At 40.1% G+C, this 21313-nt stretch overlaps 1 protein-coding gene across 2 annotated transcripts in view; it reads left to right on the top strand.

Annotated features, from left to right (window-relative positions):
- Window positions 1-21313, top strand: part of ADAMTS19 (ADAM metallopeptidase with thrombospondin type 1 motif 19) — a 166597-nt gene that overhangs the window by 113852 nt on the left and 31432 nt on the right. For both annotated transcript variants that reach the window (XM_033085815.2, XM_033085814.1), the window contains 5 exons: window positions 3962-4119; window positions 5243-5396; window positions 8154-8289; window positions 11511-11715; window positions 13614-13766. In XM_033085815.2, the coding sequence (XP_032941706.1) occupies window positions 3962-4119; window positions 5243-5396; window positions 8154-8289; window positions 11511-11715; window positions 13614-13766 (806 nt within the window). The remainder of the gene's footprint in view (window positions 1-3961; window positions 4120-5242; window positions 5397-8153; window positions 8290-11510; window positions 11716-13613; window positions 13767-21313) is intronic.

The following is a 21313-nucleotide window of genomic DNA, read 5'->3' as shown; positions in this document are numbered from 1 at the left end:
TAGCTGTGTTGTACTCCATGTGATTTATTTTATGAAATGCTTCCTAGTCAACAAAAAAGCATGTTGAGGCACATTTTGAGAAGGAGGGTGTGGGAAAGCAGATGATGTCTGAAAAATTTTGAATCCCTCATTTCTGATGATGTAAATAATTTAAAAATACCTAGAACTGAATGTGTTCAATATTTGCAGAGTGTAATTTCAGATTTCAAGGGAAGCCAGTTGAGAACCTGGTCCCATCTCCCCCCCACCCCCCAGAGCAATGCAGAGACTAGAGTTCACTGAGACTAAGCATGTTTTCCTTTCATATATAGAGGACTGTAGGAAATGGTTGAGAGCCTATGGGTAAAAATTACAGGCCAGGCTAACAAAGGAAACTTCTTTGTTGGGGGTTACAATAGGCTGCCTAACCAAGTGGAGTGTGTTGATGAAGTGCTCTTACTTCAGCTACAGGAATCACACTTCATGCTTGCAGTCTCTGATCTGGCTCAGGAATTGCAGTAACCTGATATCTGCTGGAAAAGCAACACACCAAGAGGAGAGTCTTGGTGTATATTGAGGATAAATTCTTAATCTAAATTATAGATCAGGGTAATAGTGTTCCTGGACATTGTTGGTTGCTTCCCAACACAGATGAACTATTTAGAGAGTTTGGTGGCAGCCTAGACTGCAATGACCATGCCCTGCTGGAACTCATGATTTTTAAGGATATGGGCCAGGTAAAGACTAAAGCCAGGACTTTATGCGAGTGAACTGTCAGTTGTCTAAGGAATTGATAGATGGTACTGCCTGGGAAACTGCCCTTGGGTATACAGGAGCAAAACAGAACTGGCAGCTCTTTAAAGATTTAGGATAATAGTTTTTAATAACAATTAAGGATAATGTTTTTTCCTAGATTGCAAAAGTGCTCAATTATTCCAACATATAAGAAATCAGGCAAGGAGGGCAACACAATAGCATGGGTGAGTAAGGACCTCCTGGTCAAACTAAAGTCTAAGCAGGGAATGCACAGGCAGTGGAACCAGGGACATATATCCTGGAAAGCATATAGGAATGCTGCTCATATGTGTGGGGATAAGTTCAGGAAAACTAGGGCACAGGTGTTGCTGTTTTTGGCAAGGAATGGGGAGATTAATAAAGATTTCTACAGGTTTTTAGTCAGAAAGGGAACAGTAAAGAAAATATGCATACCCACAACACTCACTGAAAAATAAGACAGGAAAAACTAATGACAGTGGGCATGGAAAAGGCTGCAGTGCTTTGCAATTTTTTTACTCTGCTTCAGTGCTAAATGCTTTTCCACATCTTTTAAGTCCCTCAACATCATGACAGGGAGTGGTAGAATGAAGTTCTTCCCATCATACATCAGATTTAAGAGTACTTAAGGAACCTGCACATACACAAATATATAGAACCTAATGAGATGCATCCCATGGTCCTGAGAGAAATTGCTAATGTAGTTATAAAGCCACTCTCAAGTATATTTGAAAAATCATGGCAGCCTGGTGAAGTCCCCACTGGTTGAAGAAAAGGGAAAGCTGCACCAAATTTAAAGAGGATAGGGTAATAAAGAGGACACTGGCAACTAGCAATCAGTCAGTATTAGCCCTGCTGTTTTCAAAAATTACTTAAATCTCAAGTCTTAATGTCCTTAAAATGGATTGAAGTGATAGCTGATAATCTGAATAGAAATGAAGCAATTACTTTGACTAAAAATATCAGTGAATGTACTTGCATTTAGAATTGAATTTCAGATACCTTTTACATTTTCTGTAGAAAAGTAAGGGTCAGTCAAAATGGCATTCCTTTGATACTTTTCTGGAAATATAACTATATTTTGGACAAAGCAGAAAAGAAAATTCTCTAAGTTAATTCAGTAGAGTGATTTGTCCATATTTTAAAATAATTATTAGTAGGTACTGATTTAGCAAGTGGAGGACCAGAACCAGGGCACTGTGGCTTCCACTGAGGGAAGATGCAATAACTGAATTGTGATTTGTTATATCTTTCTGTCTGTGTAGCCTCTCACACCACATTAAAATTGGAAGGGTATATAGTCCTTATGCAGTAATTAAAAATCCATTGCACTTACCATCACTTAAATGTAATTGTTATGATGGCATTTTTTATGATGGCTGTTTTATGCTCCACAGAGATACAGTTGTAAGTAGTTCCCTTAGTTTAGCACTGAAATTGTGGTTGTGGTTACAATTGCGGTAGACTTTCCCAGTTCAAGTTTTCTTTGGGTGACTTTTCAGTTGTAGGTGTATTGCTTGAATTGCCAGAGAGAAGATATCTTGTGTTCTGAATGTTCTTCCTATTTTGAGTTACTTTGTACAGAGCAACCTCCTCTGTCAAAAGTTAAGAAGAGTAGGAATATGTGTGCAGTATGGAATAAAATTCAGTGAACTTGCTTACAAAATGGGGTGTGACAGAGTGAAGAACAGAAGCTGCACTGCCTGAATCCAAGTCCAAATTCAAGGCTTAAGGACACGCTTTCTGACTTTGTCTAAGACCAGTGACTCATATGAGGAATCTGAAAGCAGAAAATGCAAGATCTGGTGTATTTCTATATTCTGTGCTGAGATTCCAGTTTCCTGCACATGTCTGCATGCTGTGGCACACACATTCATTTTAAAGACCAGACAGAACAATTTCTGCTTCTCTCTGGGGAGAGAATGCTACTCCATCGGAGTAGCATGACCTGGCTGGACCTTGCATGTTTGAGTATATTTTTTTTTTTAATTTCTCCACCGAGAAGAGGATTAGCCCCAACAGTTTGAACATTAATGTAACTTAATTACCATTAACAATTGAATGCTTAAACTTAAAATACTGGTTTTTAAATCTTGTAGAATCACTGATTCTTTTTAGCACAAGACTGTTATGCAGTGTTAATGGATTTTATAGTCTTAACGTCTACTACACAGTGCTGTAGTGGTACACATCAGTGGTGTCTTATTCAGTTGGATTCCTGCCAGTCCATAGGCCTGTTGCCATTGTTTCCCATGGAAACAAAACATAACAGTATAAATATGAATAGGAGAGGACATGATTACAGGAGTGACTCACATTAACTTACAACTTTAAAAAGGGAAATTTTAGAACATGTGGAGGTTGTCTTACAACAATCTGATGCCAAACATACAATTTCAATGAAGTCAAACATGTAAAACTTCTTGTACAGAAGGTGTTTTCAAGTCTATTTCACATGATTATTCAGAACTGCTTGGAACAAAATGAAATAAAATAAAATAAAGTGAAACAACATAAAATTACAAATCATTCACAGAAGAATCTATTCCATTTACTATAGAAAACTAATGTTAAATCCCTTGTTCACAGAGTATGAAATATCTTACCTGACTTGATCATATTTTTAAGTATAAATTGGGTCAACATGAGAAATTATTCAGCTGAAAGAACAAGCTTCTATTTGTTAGAAGTATGCACTTATGGGGTGAAAGTGTCTAAATTCTTATCACATTCTAAGGTGCAGAAAAGACAAGTGTGATTATTAGAGGGAAGAATTCTGAACTAGAATTTAATTTTTTTTCCACAAATCTTGAAGAGTCTCTTGGGAAAATTGTGTTTCCCACGCTTTTATGGATTACAGAAATGGACACCCTGCAATGAGGGAATAGTTCCCTTTGCCTTAAAGTAATTCAGTGTTCAAGTTATGAATTATGCTAGAACCTGTCAGTCTTCTCAGGCATTTAAACGCTGATACTAGCATCAAGTAATGTTAAGTACACATGAATTTGCCTGGCTTTCCCTCCAGAAGGTATTTCTGAAGCACATACGAACTGAAGTTCATGTACAGTAGGATCCATAAATATCTTTGCAATCAGATTTAGGTGAATTTCACCTACTTTTTTAATTATCCAAACAGGACGTGAGAGGAGAAGAAAATCACTACTGAACAGACACCTTTTATATTGGGTTTTTTTCATGTATTTTGCAGCTCTTAGGGATGCTGGAAAACAGTCAATCAATAGTGATTGGAAGATAGAGCATTCTGGAACATTCAATATTGCTGGGACCACAGTCCATTATGTTCGGAGAGGTCTCTGGGAGAAAATATCAGCCAAAGGTCCCACAACATCACCTTTACATTTACTGGTATGACAATTAGGTTTTTTTACTTGATTTCCATGACATAGTGCAGTAACTAATATTTTTTTTCCAGACTCCTCAAGAGAATGAGATCGATGTAATATACACCTGCTTTTGTGTTTACATATATATCTACAAAAGTGGGAAGGAGGGGGTAAGGAGAGTGGTGGGAGCAAATTTGGTCAGCCTGCTTGTAAAAAAATGCATTTAAATCTAAGAGCAATCTTTGTGTTGTTGGGGCAGGATTGAAGGTCTCAGCATTCCCACAAATGCCATAAAAAGCTGATGTGTCAGATAAGGAGAGAGATTCAAAATAATTTCAGGTGGTCTTAGTCCTGGCTGACTGTAGCACAGCATAGCCTTTTCAGAATTGCAATCACCGAGTTCTCCGTGAAAAAGTTGAATTTTGATCCATTTTAGTGTAGGAAAGAAAAAGTTTATAAGAAAAGAAGTGGACATGGTAGGGAAGCAGTTCACAATTCAAATCCTTTAAATTAAAGGAATTTTTTTAATGAAGCAAAATATTTTTTGCCATTGGCTTGATTTGGATATTCTAATTGCAGTAATTTCATGAGTATAAGGCGCACTTCATTGTGTCAGCAAATTTCTAAACTTTGTCCATAAATAAGGCGCACTGGTGTATAAGGCACACTTTTTTTTTGAAGCGAGGATCCATGTGCAACAAAGTAACAAATTAGTAATGGAATCGCGTGATCGCGGGGTTTACTGGCTTGGCTTGGGGCTGCCGCAGGCCAGCCCTGCCCAGTGTTCCCACCCAGCCCCGGGCAGTCCCCGCTCGACGCTGCCACCAGGGCTGAGCGGACTTGGCTCGGTGCTGCTGCAGGCTCGCACCTCTGGGTTGGCAAAATTCCCAACTTTGTTCATATATAAGGTGCTCCGGGGTATAAGGCACACTTCCAGGTTCGGACCAAAATTTTAGTCAAAAGGATGCGCCTTATACGTGTGAAATTACTGTAATTTCTTCTAGTAAATCCATTAGGAGGGCTGAAAGGCAATTGAGCATCAAGTCATTCTGTTGTGCTTTTCAAGGTGATCCACTTGCAGTTTGGAGTTTGTCTTCCATAGTGCCTGTGTATGTAGGAAGGTTTTCCTTCTTTGTATCTTGCAGGTGCTGCTCTTCCATGACCAGAGCTATGGTTTACACTATGAATACACAATCCCACTGGATCCTCTGCCTGAAAATCAGAGCTCTAAAGTACCAGAGCCCCTTTTCATGTGGACGCATTCTACCTGGGAAGACTGTGATGCTGTATGTGGAGGAGGTAAAATAAAATAAAAATGTACAAGCACACACGCCCACATACACACACACATGTATCAAATAAATGTGTATACAATATGCATATATATACACACTGCAAATGTGTGTATGCAATATGCACCTATATGTACAAACACTGTGTGTTTATATAGAATTATGATTCTGATGGTCAGTGCTGTATGTTTAATGCTAATACCCTCATTGTGACTTGCATTTTACCATGCAATGTAGGTATACATCAGTTTCATGCTTTCTGATTGCATTAAAAATACTGTGATAGCTCTAGGAAAAGATTCAAACTTATATATAAAAGGTAGGAAAATATGGTAATGAAGGAACAAAATCTTGACTAACAAGCAAATTCGGGACACAGTTTCCAAGAAGAAGTACAAGTGCAAGAGCTAGAACAAGAATAGAAAGTGCATTCCACTCTCTGTTTGGAACTACTGAAGATAAATGATCTGTAAGAGACATTTCAAACCACAGAAAAGCTGAATCCCAGTCTCAGATCAAATAAGTACAGTTAGTAACATGAGTTGAGGATGATCCAAAAACATATGGAACAAATATTGCAACAGCAGATATTAGTATGCCAATGTGATATTTTTCTTATGCTTATTAACCATAAAAAATGTCATTTTGGAAGAACAAAATATGATTCTGAAAACAAATATTGGAATATGGACAGTATTGATGTAACAAAAGTCTTTCAAACTGTTTTCTATAAGATGTTGCTTAAAATGATAATTACACTTAAAAAACACTGCAGAGAGGGTTTGTTTATTTTTTAATAAATGCAGTGTGCAGTGATCTGTTAATACCTCGTGCAATTAGTCAGCCTGTGCACACTGTATTGATTTTTGATACCTGTCTTACGTGCTGACAACCTCAACAGTCATGGTTACTCTGATCAACAGTTCTGAAAACTGCCATGCGCCTTGTGACTGAATAGGAAAGCCTGAAAATGCTTTTCTTTATCATAACAGCAGCATAAAGAACACAGTGTTCTAGCTCCTCTGTGTGAACAGTCCTGGTGTCATGAAGGATTGCTGTAGTTTTCATAAATATGCTTTTTGTGGTTTGGTAAGAAAGCTTCTTCCCTAGAAGGTATTTTGTTCATGATGCTAGTAGCATCCTCTGATTCTTAATGGTACACCCCTGTTTATTTGTGAATTCACACTTTGTACAGTTTCCTGATGCATTTTTGAGATAATTGTAATGCTACTAAAATGTGTCATTTTTACCCCAGATATTTCTAAATATTTCTATTATCTGCAGAAATCTTAACATGCAGTATGCCAGTAATTTATTCTACATTAATGCTTAAATAAATATTTAAATGTTTTACTCTAATGTTTATCATTTTTTCTGTTGTAACTGGCCTTCATTTTATGTTATTGTCTGAAATAACTGAGTTATTACAAAGTTCCCTAGAAGGTAAATATTCTGAAATACTACTGAAAGATTTTTCTTACTTTAGACAAAACTATTTTCACTTTTCTTTTACTTTCTGGCTTAAATATCAAGCAATAATGAAATTAAAATACTGCAGTTTTAATTCAAACTATTTTTGATTGAAATTTAACATCCAGATTGTGATTAATCTGAATAAATAATGATTATCCATAATTTTGCTTAAATGCTGAAAGTGTTTGTCAGGGTAAAACTATTGATGAAGCCATGTGGTTTTGTGTGTATTTATATGAGTAACTGGTCTGCGACCTCCAGTGTTGCAGAAAGGCTTTCTTTGCGTGGGAGAGAATATGAATACTTAGATGTATACATAAGTGCAGAAAGAATTGTCAAACATTTCAAACGCTGTGATATGATAGATTAGTTACATGTGCTCTCACATACACAAGCACTGTATAAAATGTCAGCAGTGCTCATGCACATAATGTGCATTTATAGCTTAACTGCTCCTTCCACAGGCTCGTTTTTGACCTCTGGTGAACGTGCATGCTTAAGCCTGCCCTGCTGATGCACGCAGCCCCTTCGCCAGTAAACTTCCAGACAGAGAAAAAGTAACTATAAGAACAAATGGTTATGGGCCTGTTTTCTTCTAACTGAAATCCTGAATTCAAGGATTGCGTTTTCTAAAATTCAAGCTCCAGTCGAATTGCAAGTTACTGCTTGTTGTTGGTATTATATTAAATTCTAATTTCTAATGTTTCCATGTTCAAGAGACACCAGGCTCCATGCCACCCATCAGGACATGGACTCTGTATAGAGCATGCACTGGATCTATGCAGCAGTGCCCAGCTTCCTAAATGATTTTCTGACCATGCAGGTCAGGTCGTCTGGCCTCTTTAGTTCATGGGAAATGATGCAGGCTGCCTGTTGAAGGATGCACGTGCTAATTCCTCTTATCTGAGTGCCAGCCACAATTTTTCATTTATTTTGTCATTTTATGTAGTAATCAGCAACCATACTTCTCTTTGTAGTTTTCTGCAAGCTTTGCCCAGTGCTGGCATTTTAGTGGTTGAGAAAGAAAATTATTCCAGAAAGGGTAATGGTATGGGTTTGGCCTATAACTGCTTGCAGGAGTAAAGCAGAAAAACTCTTGGTGTGCAAAGACTAGGTTAGAAACTCACAATGTTCCCTACAAACTGTAGTATTTCTTTCAGGTTCCCTGCTAGCTTTGAATTTTTTACACCGGTTTTGCAGTTCTTTTCTTATATATGAAATAGCTGTGTCTGTGTACTTAACAATATGCATATTCTTGGTTTCCTCACACACCTGCTTCTGGCTATTTTAGGTGAAAGAAAGACAACGGTCTCTTGCACAAAGATTATGAACAAGAATATCAGTCTTGTAGACAACAAGAAGTGCAAATATTTAACAAAACCTGAACCACAGATCCGCAAGTGCAACGAACAGCCCTGCCAGACAAGGTAATAGTGATTTGGTTAAATTAAACTATAATATCTAGGTGTAAAAATTTTACAGTGGTCTGCGTCTGGCAATGAAAGGGCAGTAAATACATTCATCCAAAACGTTATAATGTAAAATATAGGGAAAACACAAATGATGGAAATTGTTCCTCCTGAGTTTTAATGAGAGTCCATTGATTTAGGGATGCCTAAATCAATTCTTATTTAATAAAGCAGTTAGTTCCTTTCTTCAGGAAGTACAGTAATTTCACAACTATAAGGCGCACGCTTTTGACTAAAATTTTGTCCCAAACCGAGAAGTGTGCCTTATAATCCAGTGTGCCTTGTATAATGTACAAAGTTTGGAAATTTGCCAACACGGAAGTGAGAGCTGTGAGCTGTGGGGAAAGCTGGCAGGGCTGTGGCAGCCGGGTGGAGGCGGGCCCAGGGGCCCACGGTGCTCCTCCTGCCGGGTACAGACGGGCCCAGGGCCCCATGACTGCCGGGTGGAGGTGGGCCCGGGGGGCCGCGGTTCCCCTCCTTCCAGGTCGAGGCGGGGCCACGTTGCCGTGGCAGCCGGGTGGAGGCAGGACCAGGGGCCTGGGGCCCCATGGCTGCCAGGTGGAGTCGGGGCCACGAGCCCGCAGCACCCCTCCTACCGGGTACAGGTGGGGCCAGGGCCCCATGGCTGTCAGGTGGAGGTGGGGCCGGGACCTGTGGCGCCCCTCCTACCGGGTACAGGTGGGGCTGCATTGCCGTGGCAGCCAGGTGGAGGCATGGCCGGGGGCCCGGGGCCCCATGGCTGCCGGGTACAGGCGGGCCCGGGGGTTTGGGGAGGTGGGGCCGAGCAGCAGCAGGCATAGCCCGGCCCTGGGGAGGCGAGGCCAAGCAGCGGCGGTGTGCCCCAGCCCCGGGGAGGCGGGGCTGAGCAGTGGCGGGTATGCCTCGGCCTTGTGGAGGTGGCACGGAGCAGCAGCGGGCATAGCCCAGCCCCACCGGGTACAGGCGGGCCCGGGGGCCAATGGCTGCCAGGTTGAGGCGCGGCCTCGGCCAGCAACTGCACGGGGGAGGTGAGGGTGGATCCTCACTGCAAAAAAAAAGTGCGTAGTATAGTCCGGTGCACCTTACATTATCTACAAAGTTGCGAATTTTGCCGACTCCCGGGGGATGTGCCTGATAGTCCGGTGCACCTTATGGTCATGAAATTACTGTATTCTTGCAGGCTTATCTGTACTACAAAACTGAAATTTAAATGCTATTTGTATAAAGACATATATGGCATTTAATCCAGTAGTCTTAATTAGTGATATGTTTTAGTGTTTGGGGTTTTTTTTGAGCAAGGCTTTGCATCTTTAAAACTCTGATAAACTCTGGATACCCTAAATAATGAATAAGATATAAACCCCTGTTAATCACTCTTTCTACATTTATTCAACTTGAAGTGTAGTGAGCTTGCCCCTCACTCTTCTCTTTCCTCTTACCCCAGGAGAGGAAGGTCCTTGTATGTGGATCAATAAATGGCCTGAACCAGACGCTGGTGGTTGAACATTGCAAGAGGCATGAGCCAGCTCCTCATGCAGCCCATGCCCAGCAAAGCCCTCCCACCACCCACTGATGTCCCTGCAGCTAAACTGGCAGCCTGCTCCTTGCACTGGCTGACCAGCCCAGCACCGTGGCCCATTTCAGAGTGGTGCCACTTGGTAGCTAAGAATTTACTTGAGGCGGTCCTTGAGAATTGCATGTACTTCTTTGAAGCAAGTTAGAGCAAGTCCGCACCTTTCAAGGGAGGGGAGAGCAGCTAGCAAAAGCTGGCTAGCATCCCCACGAGTAAGCACTGGGATCAGTGTGCTGCAGTCATCTGGAGGACAGGTAGATGGCATTTTTAAACAAAATAATGCAAAATAAATTAAATGCAAATACTATTCAAGAAAGTATGTAAAGTGAGCTAGAAGACATAGCTGTCTTGGAAAGGATGAGGTACTGAAACTGATAAAATGCAAGGTATGATACATTTTAAGTAAGACAAAACTGCTGACATTTGGTATTTCCCAAACTAGGGTATTATTCTTTGGAGGAATGATTTATAATAACTTCATTCTATGCATGTTTGAGAAGATCTTTATTTTATTTACATCACTGTACACTTAATAGATTGAAATGGAATAATCTGATCTTTTTCTGTGGCATTGTCTGCCATAAATTTTCAACATTTGTTTTTTACCAATTTAAGTGAAAATTTGAAAACTTTGCTAATTGATACTGAGAGATGCTGTGCTGAGAACTGTAAACAATTTAATGATCCAATTTTTGATACACTGTAAGCGATCATTACAAAATATTATTACCTTTCAACAGAAATGTTACTAAAGCATACACTTGCATAAATACTTATTTGCTATTGGCATATAAAGAAATATCTTAAAGTCTATTTAATTATCTTGACAAGTCATAATCTATAAATTATATATCTGTATTGACAACAAAAAAACCCTTAGATAAATGCTTCGTTTCCTTGCTATAAATGCATGCCAGAAGGTTGAAACAAATTTATTCGATCTCAGTTTCCCAAAAACTCTCCTTGAAAACTAAGTCTCCTTGAAAACTCTTGTGTACTGCATCAGGAGCAGAACTGTTTGATTTTTAAGGGCACATGGCCATAATCGGGATCTACAGACCATCTGGGGAAAATTATGTTCTAGAATGATTGTTCTCCAGGTATGTGGGCTCTGCCAAACTGCATCAGCCTTCCTTGATGTTGTGATTTAAACCATGCACCCCATTAGGCCTTACTCTGAAGAACATGAGGAATTATGAGCTTTTGTGCTTTTTCCAGGGCAATGAGTCTTTCACACTTGAGTGGTTCTGTCTTGTAACAGAGTGTTTTCAAGGAATGCTGGACTTTACATGCTTGGCATACACTTCACATAGGTAGACATACTGAGAATAACAGGCAGACTGATCAGGGATGCATATTTTGGAAATTTTCTAATTGGGATTATAATAAGAGGGAAGTACTTTGAAAACATAGGGATCGTGGGCTGGGGAGGAAATTTACATTAATACCATATGTAATGTAATATATGTTAGATTAATAAATATTCCATTAGCAAAATGACAGTAAAAGGGACTGAAAATATGCAAGTGTGTCTTGGGTGTATACACTGGTAAGCAAGAGAATAAGATGTGATGGAATTTTTCCCTTCCTGATTTCATATTATAGCATTGCCTGTGTTTCTTTGCAGATGGATGATGACAGAATGGACACCGTGTTCAAGGACATGTGGGAAAGGCACCCAGAACAGACAAGTAGCCTGCACACAGCAGCTCAGAAATGGGACCCTGATCAGAGCTAGGGAGAGGGACTGTCTGGGGCCAAAGCCTGCTTCTGCACAGCGCTGTGAAGGCCAGGACTGCATGACAGTGTGGGAGGCAGGAGTCTGGTCTGAGGTGCTGCATTAATTTATACAAATACTCCACAGTCATTATTTGTGCCTCAGTAGTTTTTTTGGAAATAAGGTTTTTTTTTCAGCATCAAGTGGCACAGCTCAGTGTAATGATTCTCATGGTCCTCATACAATGTTTCAACAAAGGGTTCAGAGGCTAGGAAGACCAGCTGTATATAACTACTACATTTCACTAGTTAATGTAATGCAACAGTCTCTACTGGCCAGTTCTCAAGCACGTATAATCAAGTATATCCTGTCTTTAGTAGTGGGCAACCAGGGGCAAATAGAATTAGTAAAATTGCCAGCTACAAGACCTTGGGTTCAGTGTGAGAATATCTGGGATGTACTTTTGTATCAAGGGATGTTGATCAGCAGATGGGTGATGCTATCCTGGTTCAGAGAGGCTTTGAGGGGAGCCTTTGGCAAAGAAAGACATTTTCTTCCTTTCCTCTTTCTTTGCTTTTTTCCAAAGCAACAGCAATAGGCAAATGGGCTTGTACATAAAAAAATTTCATATATGTTGCATCCTGAAGGATTGCTGTATAATGCAATTATTGTTCAAAAAGCTTCATTAAATTAAAACCTTTAAATGTGCTCTTCCATTTGGCTTTCTTCATCTTTGATTTCTTCTAAAATTAACTGACCATGGAGGAAGAAGAGTACTGTTCTCACTGCCATCTGAACAAGATGAAATGGTTATTTGGAACTTCTCCCTTCATTAAAAGAATAAAGGCAATTCTGATTACCTCCCATACTAGAAGCTGTGGTATGGATCCCACCATGATCAAAACACAAATAGCAGCTTCTTCTTTTGAATAAAGTCCCTTCTTTGATTTTCTCTACTCAGCAGAACTCCTTGATTCCCAAGCAAGAAAGAACTAATAAATAGGAAATGTTTTCAAAGATGAAAACAGATGCTAAGGTAGAGATAGGAGATGTAAATACCAGCAGTTTCTGGTGTGGTACAGAGTTTTATGATACAAGGGCTGGTTGTGAGAAGCAAGACCTCCATTTACAGAGGTGAGAAAAAGAAATACATAGATTGTTTAGTCAGTTTTTTTTCATTCAGAGATGAGAAATGAGAGAGCATGTTTTTGTTGGAGGCAATAAATATTTTTTGAAGAGCGAGGTATTTCCCATGGCCATTTCTACTATCGCCATTATATAGGAAGCTAGCCATTACTGCCTCCTGCAGTTATAATCAGCTTGGCAGAGGAGAGTTTTGAACTGCAAGCAGTGGGATGATCAAAAGCAGTGATAATGTTTTGAGAAGGAAATGGCATCATTTTTGGCTCTGTAAGTGGGGATGATGGAAAAATCCCATAGATTAGGACCTTCTGAGCAACCTGAAAAGAGCTTTCATATGCTGTCTACATAGTCACTTTGAATCTTGAAGTTCAGTCTGCGTTACTGCCTGGTTTTGGAATATTTACTTTTCCATTCCACATTTTTTTTCCTTCTCGCAAAAAATGCTGTTAGATACTAACAGAGCTTTTCTGAAGTTGTTTCATATCATATTCCTATAAATGTTATTTTGATTTGCTTTCATTGTACTTCCTTTCATTCAAAGGAGAAAGATTGCCTAATATTTGTAGTATAACATTTGCATTCATTTAATCATGACTTTTCAGATATTTTCTTATTCAAAAGCCTATTTTTTCCTTTAGTAAGTTTTAATCTAATTTTAGCTAAAAATGAATCAGTTATCAATTTGTCCCATAAGGAATTTTTGTTCAGTTTTTTTTTAATAAATACAGTATTGATGCAGTTGAAGTTTGGGAGTTAGGAGATCACTGAAGGTGGGAAATATTTATGCTGGCTTGGCAGATATAATATAGACAGGGATGAAATGAGTTACGTGAATTTTGTAGAAATCTGAAAAACAATTTTTTCCAACAGTGCTCTGTAAAGTGTGGTAAGGGAGTACGACATCGGACTGTGAGGTGCACCAATCCACGCAAGAAATGTGTTTTGTCCACAAGACCTAAAGAGGCAGAGGACTGTGAGGACTATTCTAAATGCTATGTCTGGAGAATGGGAGACTGGTCTAAGGTGAGTAATCCTTGATACTGGTGGCTCCCAGCATCATACATTTTGCAAGTTGAGTTCTTGATAAGAATTACTCTTATCAAAAGTGTACAGATGTCCCAGCAGAGGGAACAATAAGGATTTAAACAACAAAAAACCAACCCTGAACTGTAGCAGCATGTCTGTCATTGGGGGTTAAAATGAGCCAAGACACAGACTTATTCAGGATGAAAAGGTTCCCAGTTTATTCTTCTTTACAGCTTATCCATCCTGACTCCGACTAGAGCAAGCTCCTACTGTAGGGTCCAGCTGCAGACTCTGACTGCTAGCTATTCCCTGCTGGACTGTGACTGCAAGGATAGCTTTCACCCAGCTTTTACCCAGCTCAGCTATGATTGCAGGCTCCAACAGCAGGCTCTGACTCTATCAGACCCAGACTGACCTCACAGCAGATCTTTTACTGAAACTTCTCTCTTCTTTGCTTTGTTCTTGGTATCTCTCTGGATTATTCCTCCTTCCTCAGGGCTCCTCAAAGTCCTCTTTCTCCAGACCCTCTGCCTCTAAAACCCTCTTGATCAATGAGCCCACTCCTTTTATCACACTTATCTCTATTAGTCATAGCTGAAACCCATTAAGGGTAAGCTGTTCCACTTCTTTGGTAATTAGTACAACTGTGACTTACCAGGGGCACGGTCGCCTGTAACCCCTTCTACATCTACACTAGTCTAGTAGTCACAGTGAGTTTACAGTATAAATGAAAAATCAAGAATATGAAGTAAGTGTGAGATAAATCTTCAATATAATGCAAATCTCTATAAACTTACTGTGTCAGTAGGCAGGCAAGCAACTTCAGAAACTGGAGCCAGCTCCAATCTCACAATTTATAAATTTTGTTAATTTGTGTTTGCACATTTTATTTGTGCTGCCAATAAAGTACACACTCTGGCCTTATACAGTAGCACCTTTAGTCTATTAAATTTCCACATAAGCTATTTGGCATCTGGGAAGCATCTATTACTGTTATTCTAGTATTATTTTTTTATTATTATGGACTCAACTGTCATTACATTATTTCCTTGGGGTATGGGTTTTGAGAGGTGGTAAGCATAGCCCAAACAGCAACAAACAATATTGGTTAGATCTGTGATTGACCTTGAATATCCAATACAGTTTTGGAATATCCAAAACATGCTGAAATTCTGAAAATGAACCTTGTCAAGGTATTCTCTTGCTATATCACAGACCACACTTTAGCAGAAATATTTTAATTTTTTTTTTTATTTCCTTTGCTTCTCTTCATAACTTTGCATGCAACACTTTTACTTTCAGCACCTAACATTATTGCAGCATTTTTTTAACTTGCTTATATGGAGAAGTATTTAATGTATTTTTAGTTGTCTTTCATGTGATGTAGGAGCTGGAAACAAGGACTAAAGCCAGCAGTGTATGACTAGCCAGCCTTCCAAGAATTAGCTGTGAGTACTCTGTGAGTATCTAGCTACTTCAAAAGCACATAGTATTACCATTATTTTTTAAATAACAGAATCAACTAACTTTCAGTAGCAGTATTACTTTCACAAGAAGATATGTTTGGCAATAATGTTCAGTATTTCCATTTCTCTACTACATAGCTACGGTTAAAATTTGCCTCATTTAGCAGCAGCACTAGTAGGAAGTAAACCATGGAGAAATTACCATCTGCTTTCTTAATTGAAGCAGTCATTCAAATTGGGATTGCTGAGCCTCTGTGGGTATGCTGAGACAGTTACACTGTGTTCCCAGTGCCCTCTGGAGAGAAGAACTTATCCTCTCAGTACTTTCCACAAACAACATGTCATACATGAGTGTACAAAAACTTATATCTTCCTGTTTAAAATTTGCTGACAATTTTATATTTTCTGCTCTCCTCCTAGAGTCAAAGCTGTAACACTCTCACCTAAAGTGTACTTTGAACTTCAAAATTAGGACATGAGGAATTACAGAATTGGCAAAATGGCTTGAACAGTTAACATACACTCTGACTGTGACTTGTGCAGCAGAGATTTTCCAACATTTTTACAAAAATAGTTGCCTTGATTTCTCTACAGAGACACAAGTTCAATTTAAAATATATTTGAATTGAAGGAGTACATAGCAACATGAAGTTTGCAATGGTGAGAACAAATTAAAAGCTCAGATAAATGTTAATCTTTGCTCTGTTTGTTCAATGCAGTCTTCTTTGTTCGCTGTTGTTGCTCTTTAGGATTGTTCTTGACATTGACAGAAGTCTGTTCCTTTCAGCAGAGCCAAATTCTCTCTAGCTAATGCCAAGACTTGGCTTGAAAAATTTAGATGACACTTCTCACACACTGAAACAAGAGGCCTAATATCTTTACTCACTTTATACTTTTACAAACTTTGCTGTTTCCTTTGAACTCCTAAGACACATTTTTAAATTAAGCTTAAATCGCACTGTTACTGAAAATTTAACATGATTAATAATTATGGAGTGCTGTAATGGAGTTAATTTGTTTTATTGATATAGTCACATAAAAATGAAATAATTTTTGAGCTCTGTTTTATCAATACCAAGATTGAAGAATATTTGACCAAAATTCCAAGCTCCAATAGATCAACAAATAATCCTTCTAAAACTTTTAACTCAATCTAAAAGAAGTCTGTACAACCTGGCCTGTGTGCAACATTTAACTCTGTAATCATGTTTAAGTTAATACAATGAGTCAATATGCTAAATGTTGTTCTTAACATCGGGGCTCTGTGCCCACCTTTGTGAGAAATACGGGTTTGATTAGAAAGGAAAGAATAAAAGTTCTGACTGAGCTTCTATAGCCAGTACTTAGAAACATTACCAGTGACATTGTATTTTCCCAGCAAATGCCATCCATGGAATATCCTACCTAACGATGTGTGAGTTACCTTTCAAATTAGGAATGCTTACAGACCAGAGCTATTCTAGCACCAGCTACGGCAAGGTGTTGTTAGCAACAGCGTCCCTTGCTAAGCTGCCCTGCCCTACCCACTGGCTACCCATTTCAAAGCCATACAAGGACAGGATCATGCTCAGAGGCATTCATCAGCTAAGTATAAACAAATAGGCCAAGGAGAGGCAAAATGAAATGCATGTGAGCTGCATGTTTACACATCTGCTAACTAAAGAACATATTAGTGTTCTCCAAAAAACACTTAAATTTCAGCACCATAGGGTGCTCAAAAGGTATGTCTAAGATACCTTACTTTGTGTAAGAAACTGTGTATATTTTTTTCTGCTACTATCAGACCCTTTGGAGCATTGTCAGAATAAATGAAGCATGAGAAGCAGGGTGAATTTTGAAACAGAGAATAATTTGGAAAGTGAGTATTGAAAATGATAATTAAAATTTAAGGTTTTATTTGATATGCAATTCAGCAAAGAAGAATAGGATCAAAAGACCAGACAACAAACTAACATTTAGGGGCAGCAATTTTTAAGATTAAGAGATGTATGTGTGTATATAGGAGACCAGAGAAGATAATGTGGAATAAGTTGTAAAAAACGATGGGAAAAAGGAGTCATTCTGTAGAAAGCAGAGATGGAGCAGCAGCAGAATTTCTAAACAGTATCTATGTGTTAGACCAGAGATGCTGAGAAGTCAAATGACATCTGGGATAGTGGTCCCAACAGATGAGATGCAGTTCACTTTGTCTTTAGCCTGAAGAAGCAATAGGTGATGCAAAGGTTAGTCTACTTTTTTTTCCCACTGAGTCTGAAAAGGCATCTGAGGCAACTGTTTCATTTTAAAACCCAATGAATCCCAAAATTAATGGCCTTTTCCAAATTATTTATTTCAGACAGTACATGCAGTGCTCCTTAGAAAGTGTGTCTATGTGTGTGTGTGTGTAGACAGAGAAAGTCACGTCTCCAGCTGTTAGGGGGAGACAGAGTCACAGAGAGATGTGCTGGAGGGTACAGAAAGCAGTGATAGGGGTTGTTTACCTTCTGCCCCATTCAAAGAACATGTGGAAATAGAGAGCAGGTACATGCCCACAAACTTTTTTTGCTAACTATTCAAGAGCATGGGGCATTCCACCTTTGAATTGTGTACTTAAATATTTAAACAGCCTCTAAATTTCCACAGCAAACAAACTCAACTGATCTCCTGCAATTAAAAAAAAAAAAAATATAATTATGTTATAATTTTACTGGCAAGGGAATTAGCCTTTTTTTTTTTCCCTTGGATCCCCATCCAAAATTATTAGACTCTTTCAGATTTTTGGAATGGAATAGTACTGGATATGACTCAAAATATAACACTATCAGTAGATTTATTATGTAATGTGAAATAATAGAAGTTAAAATAATACTGTAATCAAGGCAGTGACTTTCATATTGATTTAAATATAGTTAATTTGCAGTAAATGGAGTATGTATTTGTTTCAGAAATGAAGCATGAGCAAATAATAAGGAAGATGTCAATCTAATGAAATTGCATTGGGGGATTTTATACATTTCTGACCAGTCCTGTAGTAATAACAATATTAGCATTTTTTGTTTCATATAAAGGGATTTTTAGATCAATATACTGTAGAATTTCGGCTGGAATAAATATAGTGTCATGTTAGTTTCTAGAAAAACAGAACGAGACCACCCTTCATGACAGAAGGAACAACTAACAAGACTGGAAAGGATTTTAAAAGTAGATATCACCTATTTTGAACACAGAGAAAATCACATGTAAGTGAGATGTTCTAGTATCTGTATCATGCTTAGATCTACTCGGATCTTAGTAGTTGTAAACCATGTAGTTGCTTTTCTGCTTCAAGCATCTTTAGGGTAAGAAAGGTGGGGGAATACCAAATCAGAATCAAAAGGTAATTATAAGTGTTGTATTCTCTCTCAAGTTCCATTATCTGTGTGTGGTTGTATTAGAATACAAGTTGTGGCACATCTTATTGGTTCCCATCAGGACTGAAGCTTCCTAGGACTCAGAGAAAAAAAAAGCATGAACAAACAAAAATAAAAGAAGCAAACAGTTCCTGCTGAAAGATGCTTGCTGACATATTTGACAAGTGACATGGTAATGGGAGAGCTATATCATCAACTAAATAATAATAGGAAAAGAAAGGAAGGAAGGGAAGGAAGGGAAGAAGGAAGGGAGGAAGGAAGGAATACAGGAAGGACTCCAGGAAGGAAGGAAGGATTCCAGGAAGGAAGGACTCCAGGAAGGAAGGAAGGAAGGGAGGAAGGACTCCAGGAAGGAAGGAAGGAAGGACTCCAGAAAGGAAGGACTCCAGGAAGGAAGGAAGGAAGGACTCCAGGAAGGAAGGACTCCAGGAAGGAAGGACTCCAGGAAGGAAGGAAGGAAGGAAGGAAGGAAGGACTCCAGGAAGGACTCCAGGAAGGCAGGAAGACCTCCAGGAAGGAAGGAGTCCAGGAAGCAAGGAAGGAAGGAGGAAGGAAGGAAGGAAGGAAGGAAGGAAGGAAGGAAGGAAGGAAGGAAGGAAGGAAGGAAGGAAGGAAGGCAGGAAGGACTCCCAGGAAGGACAGGAGGAAGGACGGAAGGAAGGGAAGGTCAGGAAGGACGGAGGGAAGGAAGAAGGACTACGAAGGAAGGACTCCAGGAAGGACTCTAGGAAGGAAAGGAAGGAAGGACTCCAGGAAGGAAGGAACGGAAGGAAGGGAAGGAAGGAAGGAAGGAAGGAAGGAAGGACGGAAGGAAGGAAGGAGGTGAAGGAAGGAAGGAAGGAAGGAAGGAAGGAAGGAAGGGAAGGAAGGAAGGAAGGAAGGACGGAAGGAAGGAAGGAAGGAAGGAAGGAAGGAAGGAAGGAAGGAAGGAAGGAAGGAAGGAAGGAAGGAAGGAAGGACTCCAGGAAGGAAGGAAGGAAGGAAGGACTTAACGAAGGAAGGGCTTCCAGGAAGGACTCCAGAAGGGAAGGAAGGAAAGGAAGGAAGGAAGGAAGGAAGGAAGGAAGGAAGGAAGGAATGGAAGGAAGGAAGGAAGGAAGGAAGGAAGGAAGGAAGGAAGGAAGGAAGGAAGGAAGGAAGGAAGGAAGGAAGGAAGGAAGGAAGGAAGGAAGGAAGGAAGGAAGGAAGGAAGGAAGGAAGGAAGAAGGAAGGAAGGAAGGAAGGAAGGAAGGAAGGAAGGAAGGAGGAGGAAGGAAGGAAGGAAGGAAGGAAGGAAGGATTCGTGAAGGAAGGAAGGAAGGAAGGAAGGAAGAAGGAAGGAAGGAAGGAAGGAAGGAAGGAAGGAAGGAAGGAAGGAAGGAAGGAAGGAAGGAAGGAAGGAAGGAAGGAAGGAAGGAAGGAAGGAAGGAAGAAGGAAGGAAGGAAGGAAGGAAGGAAGGAAGGAAGGGAGGAGGGAAGGAAGGAAGGAAGGAAGGAAGGAAGGAAGGAAGGAAGGAAGGAAGGAAGGAAGGAAGGAAGGAAGGAAGGAAGGAAGGAAGGAAGGAAGGAAGGAAGGAAGGAAGGAAGGAAGGAAGGAAGGAAGGAAGGAAGGAAGGAAGGAAGGAAGGAAGGAAGGAAGGAAGGAAGGAAGGAAGGAAGGAAGGAAGGAAGGAAGGAAGGAAGGAAGGAAGGAAGGAAGGAAGGAAGGAAGGAAGGAAGGAAGGAAGGACTCAGGAAGGAAGGATTCCAGTAAGGAAGGAAGGAAGGAAGGAAGGAAGGAAGGAAGGAAGGAAGGAAGGAAGGAAGGAAGGAAGGAAGGAAGGAAGGAAGGAAGGAAGGAAGGAAGGAAGGAAGGAAGGAAGGAAGGAAGGAAGGAAGGAAGGAAGGAAGGAAGGAAGGAAGGAAGGAAGGAAGGAAGGAAGGAAGGAAGGAAGGAAGGAAGGAAGTCAGGAAGGAAGGAAGGAAGGAAGGAAGGAAGGAAGGAAGGAAGGAAGGAAGGAAGGAAGGAAGGAAGGAAGGAAGGAAGGAAGGAAGGAAGGAAGGAAGGAAGGAAGGAAGGAAGGAAGGAAGGAAGGAAGGAAGGAAGGAAGGAAGGAAGGACTCCAGGAAGGAAGGAAGGAAGGAAGGAAGGAAGGAAGGAAGGAAGGAAGGAAGGAAGGAAGGAAGGAAGGAAGGAAGGAAGGAAGGAAGGAAGGAAGGAAGGAAGGAAGGAAGGAAGGAAGGAAGGAAGGAAGGAAGGAAGGAAGGAAGGAAGGAAGGAAGGAAGGAAGGAAGGAAGGAAGGAAGGAAGGAAGGAAGGAAGGAAGGAAGGAAGGAAGGAAGGAAGGAAGGAAGGATCCAGGAAGGAAGGAAGGAAGGAAGGAAGGAAGGAAGGAAGGAAGGAAGGAAGGAAGGAAGGAAGGAAGGAAGGAAGGAAGGAAGGAAGGAAGGAAGGAAGGAAGGAAGGAAGGAAGGAAGGAAGGAAGGAAGGAAGGAAGGAAGGAAGGAAGGAAGGAAGGAAGGAAGGAAGGAAGGAAGGAAGGAAGGAAGGAAGGAAGGAAGGAAGGAAGGAAGGAAGGAAGGAAGGAAGGAAGGAAGGAAGGAAGGAAGGAAGGAAGGAAGGAAGGAGGAAGAAGGAAGGAAGGAAGGAAGGAAGGAAGGAAGGAAGGAAGGAAGGAAGGAAGGAAGGAAGGAAGGAAGGAAGGAAGGAAGGAAGGAAGGAAGGAAGGAA

The sequence above is a fragment of the Catharus ustulatus genome, chromosome Z (assembly GCF_009819885.2).
Source record: "Catharus ustulatus isolate bCatUst1 chromosome Z, bCatUst1.pri.v2, whole genome shotgun sequence".
Taxonomy (NCBI): domain Eukaryota; kingdom Metazoa; phylum Chordata; class Aves; order Passeriformes; family Turdidae; genus Catharus; species Catharus ustulatus.
This window is presented reverse-complemented; position numbering and strand designations above follow the sequence as displayed.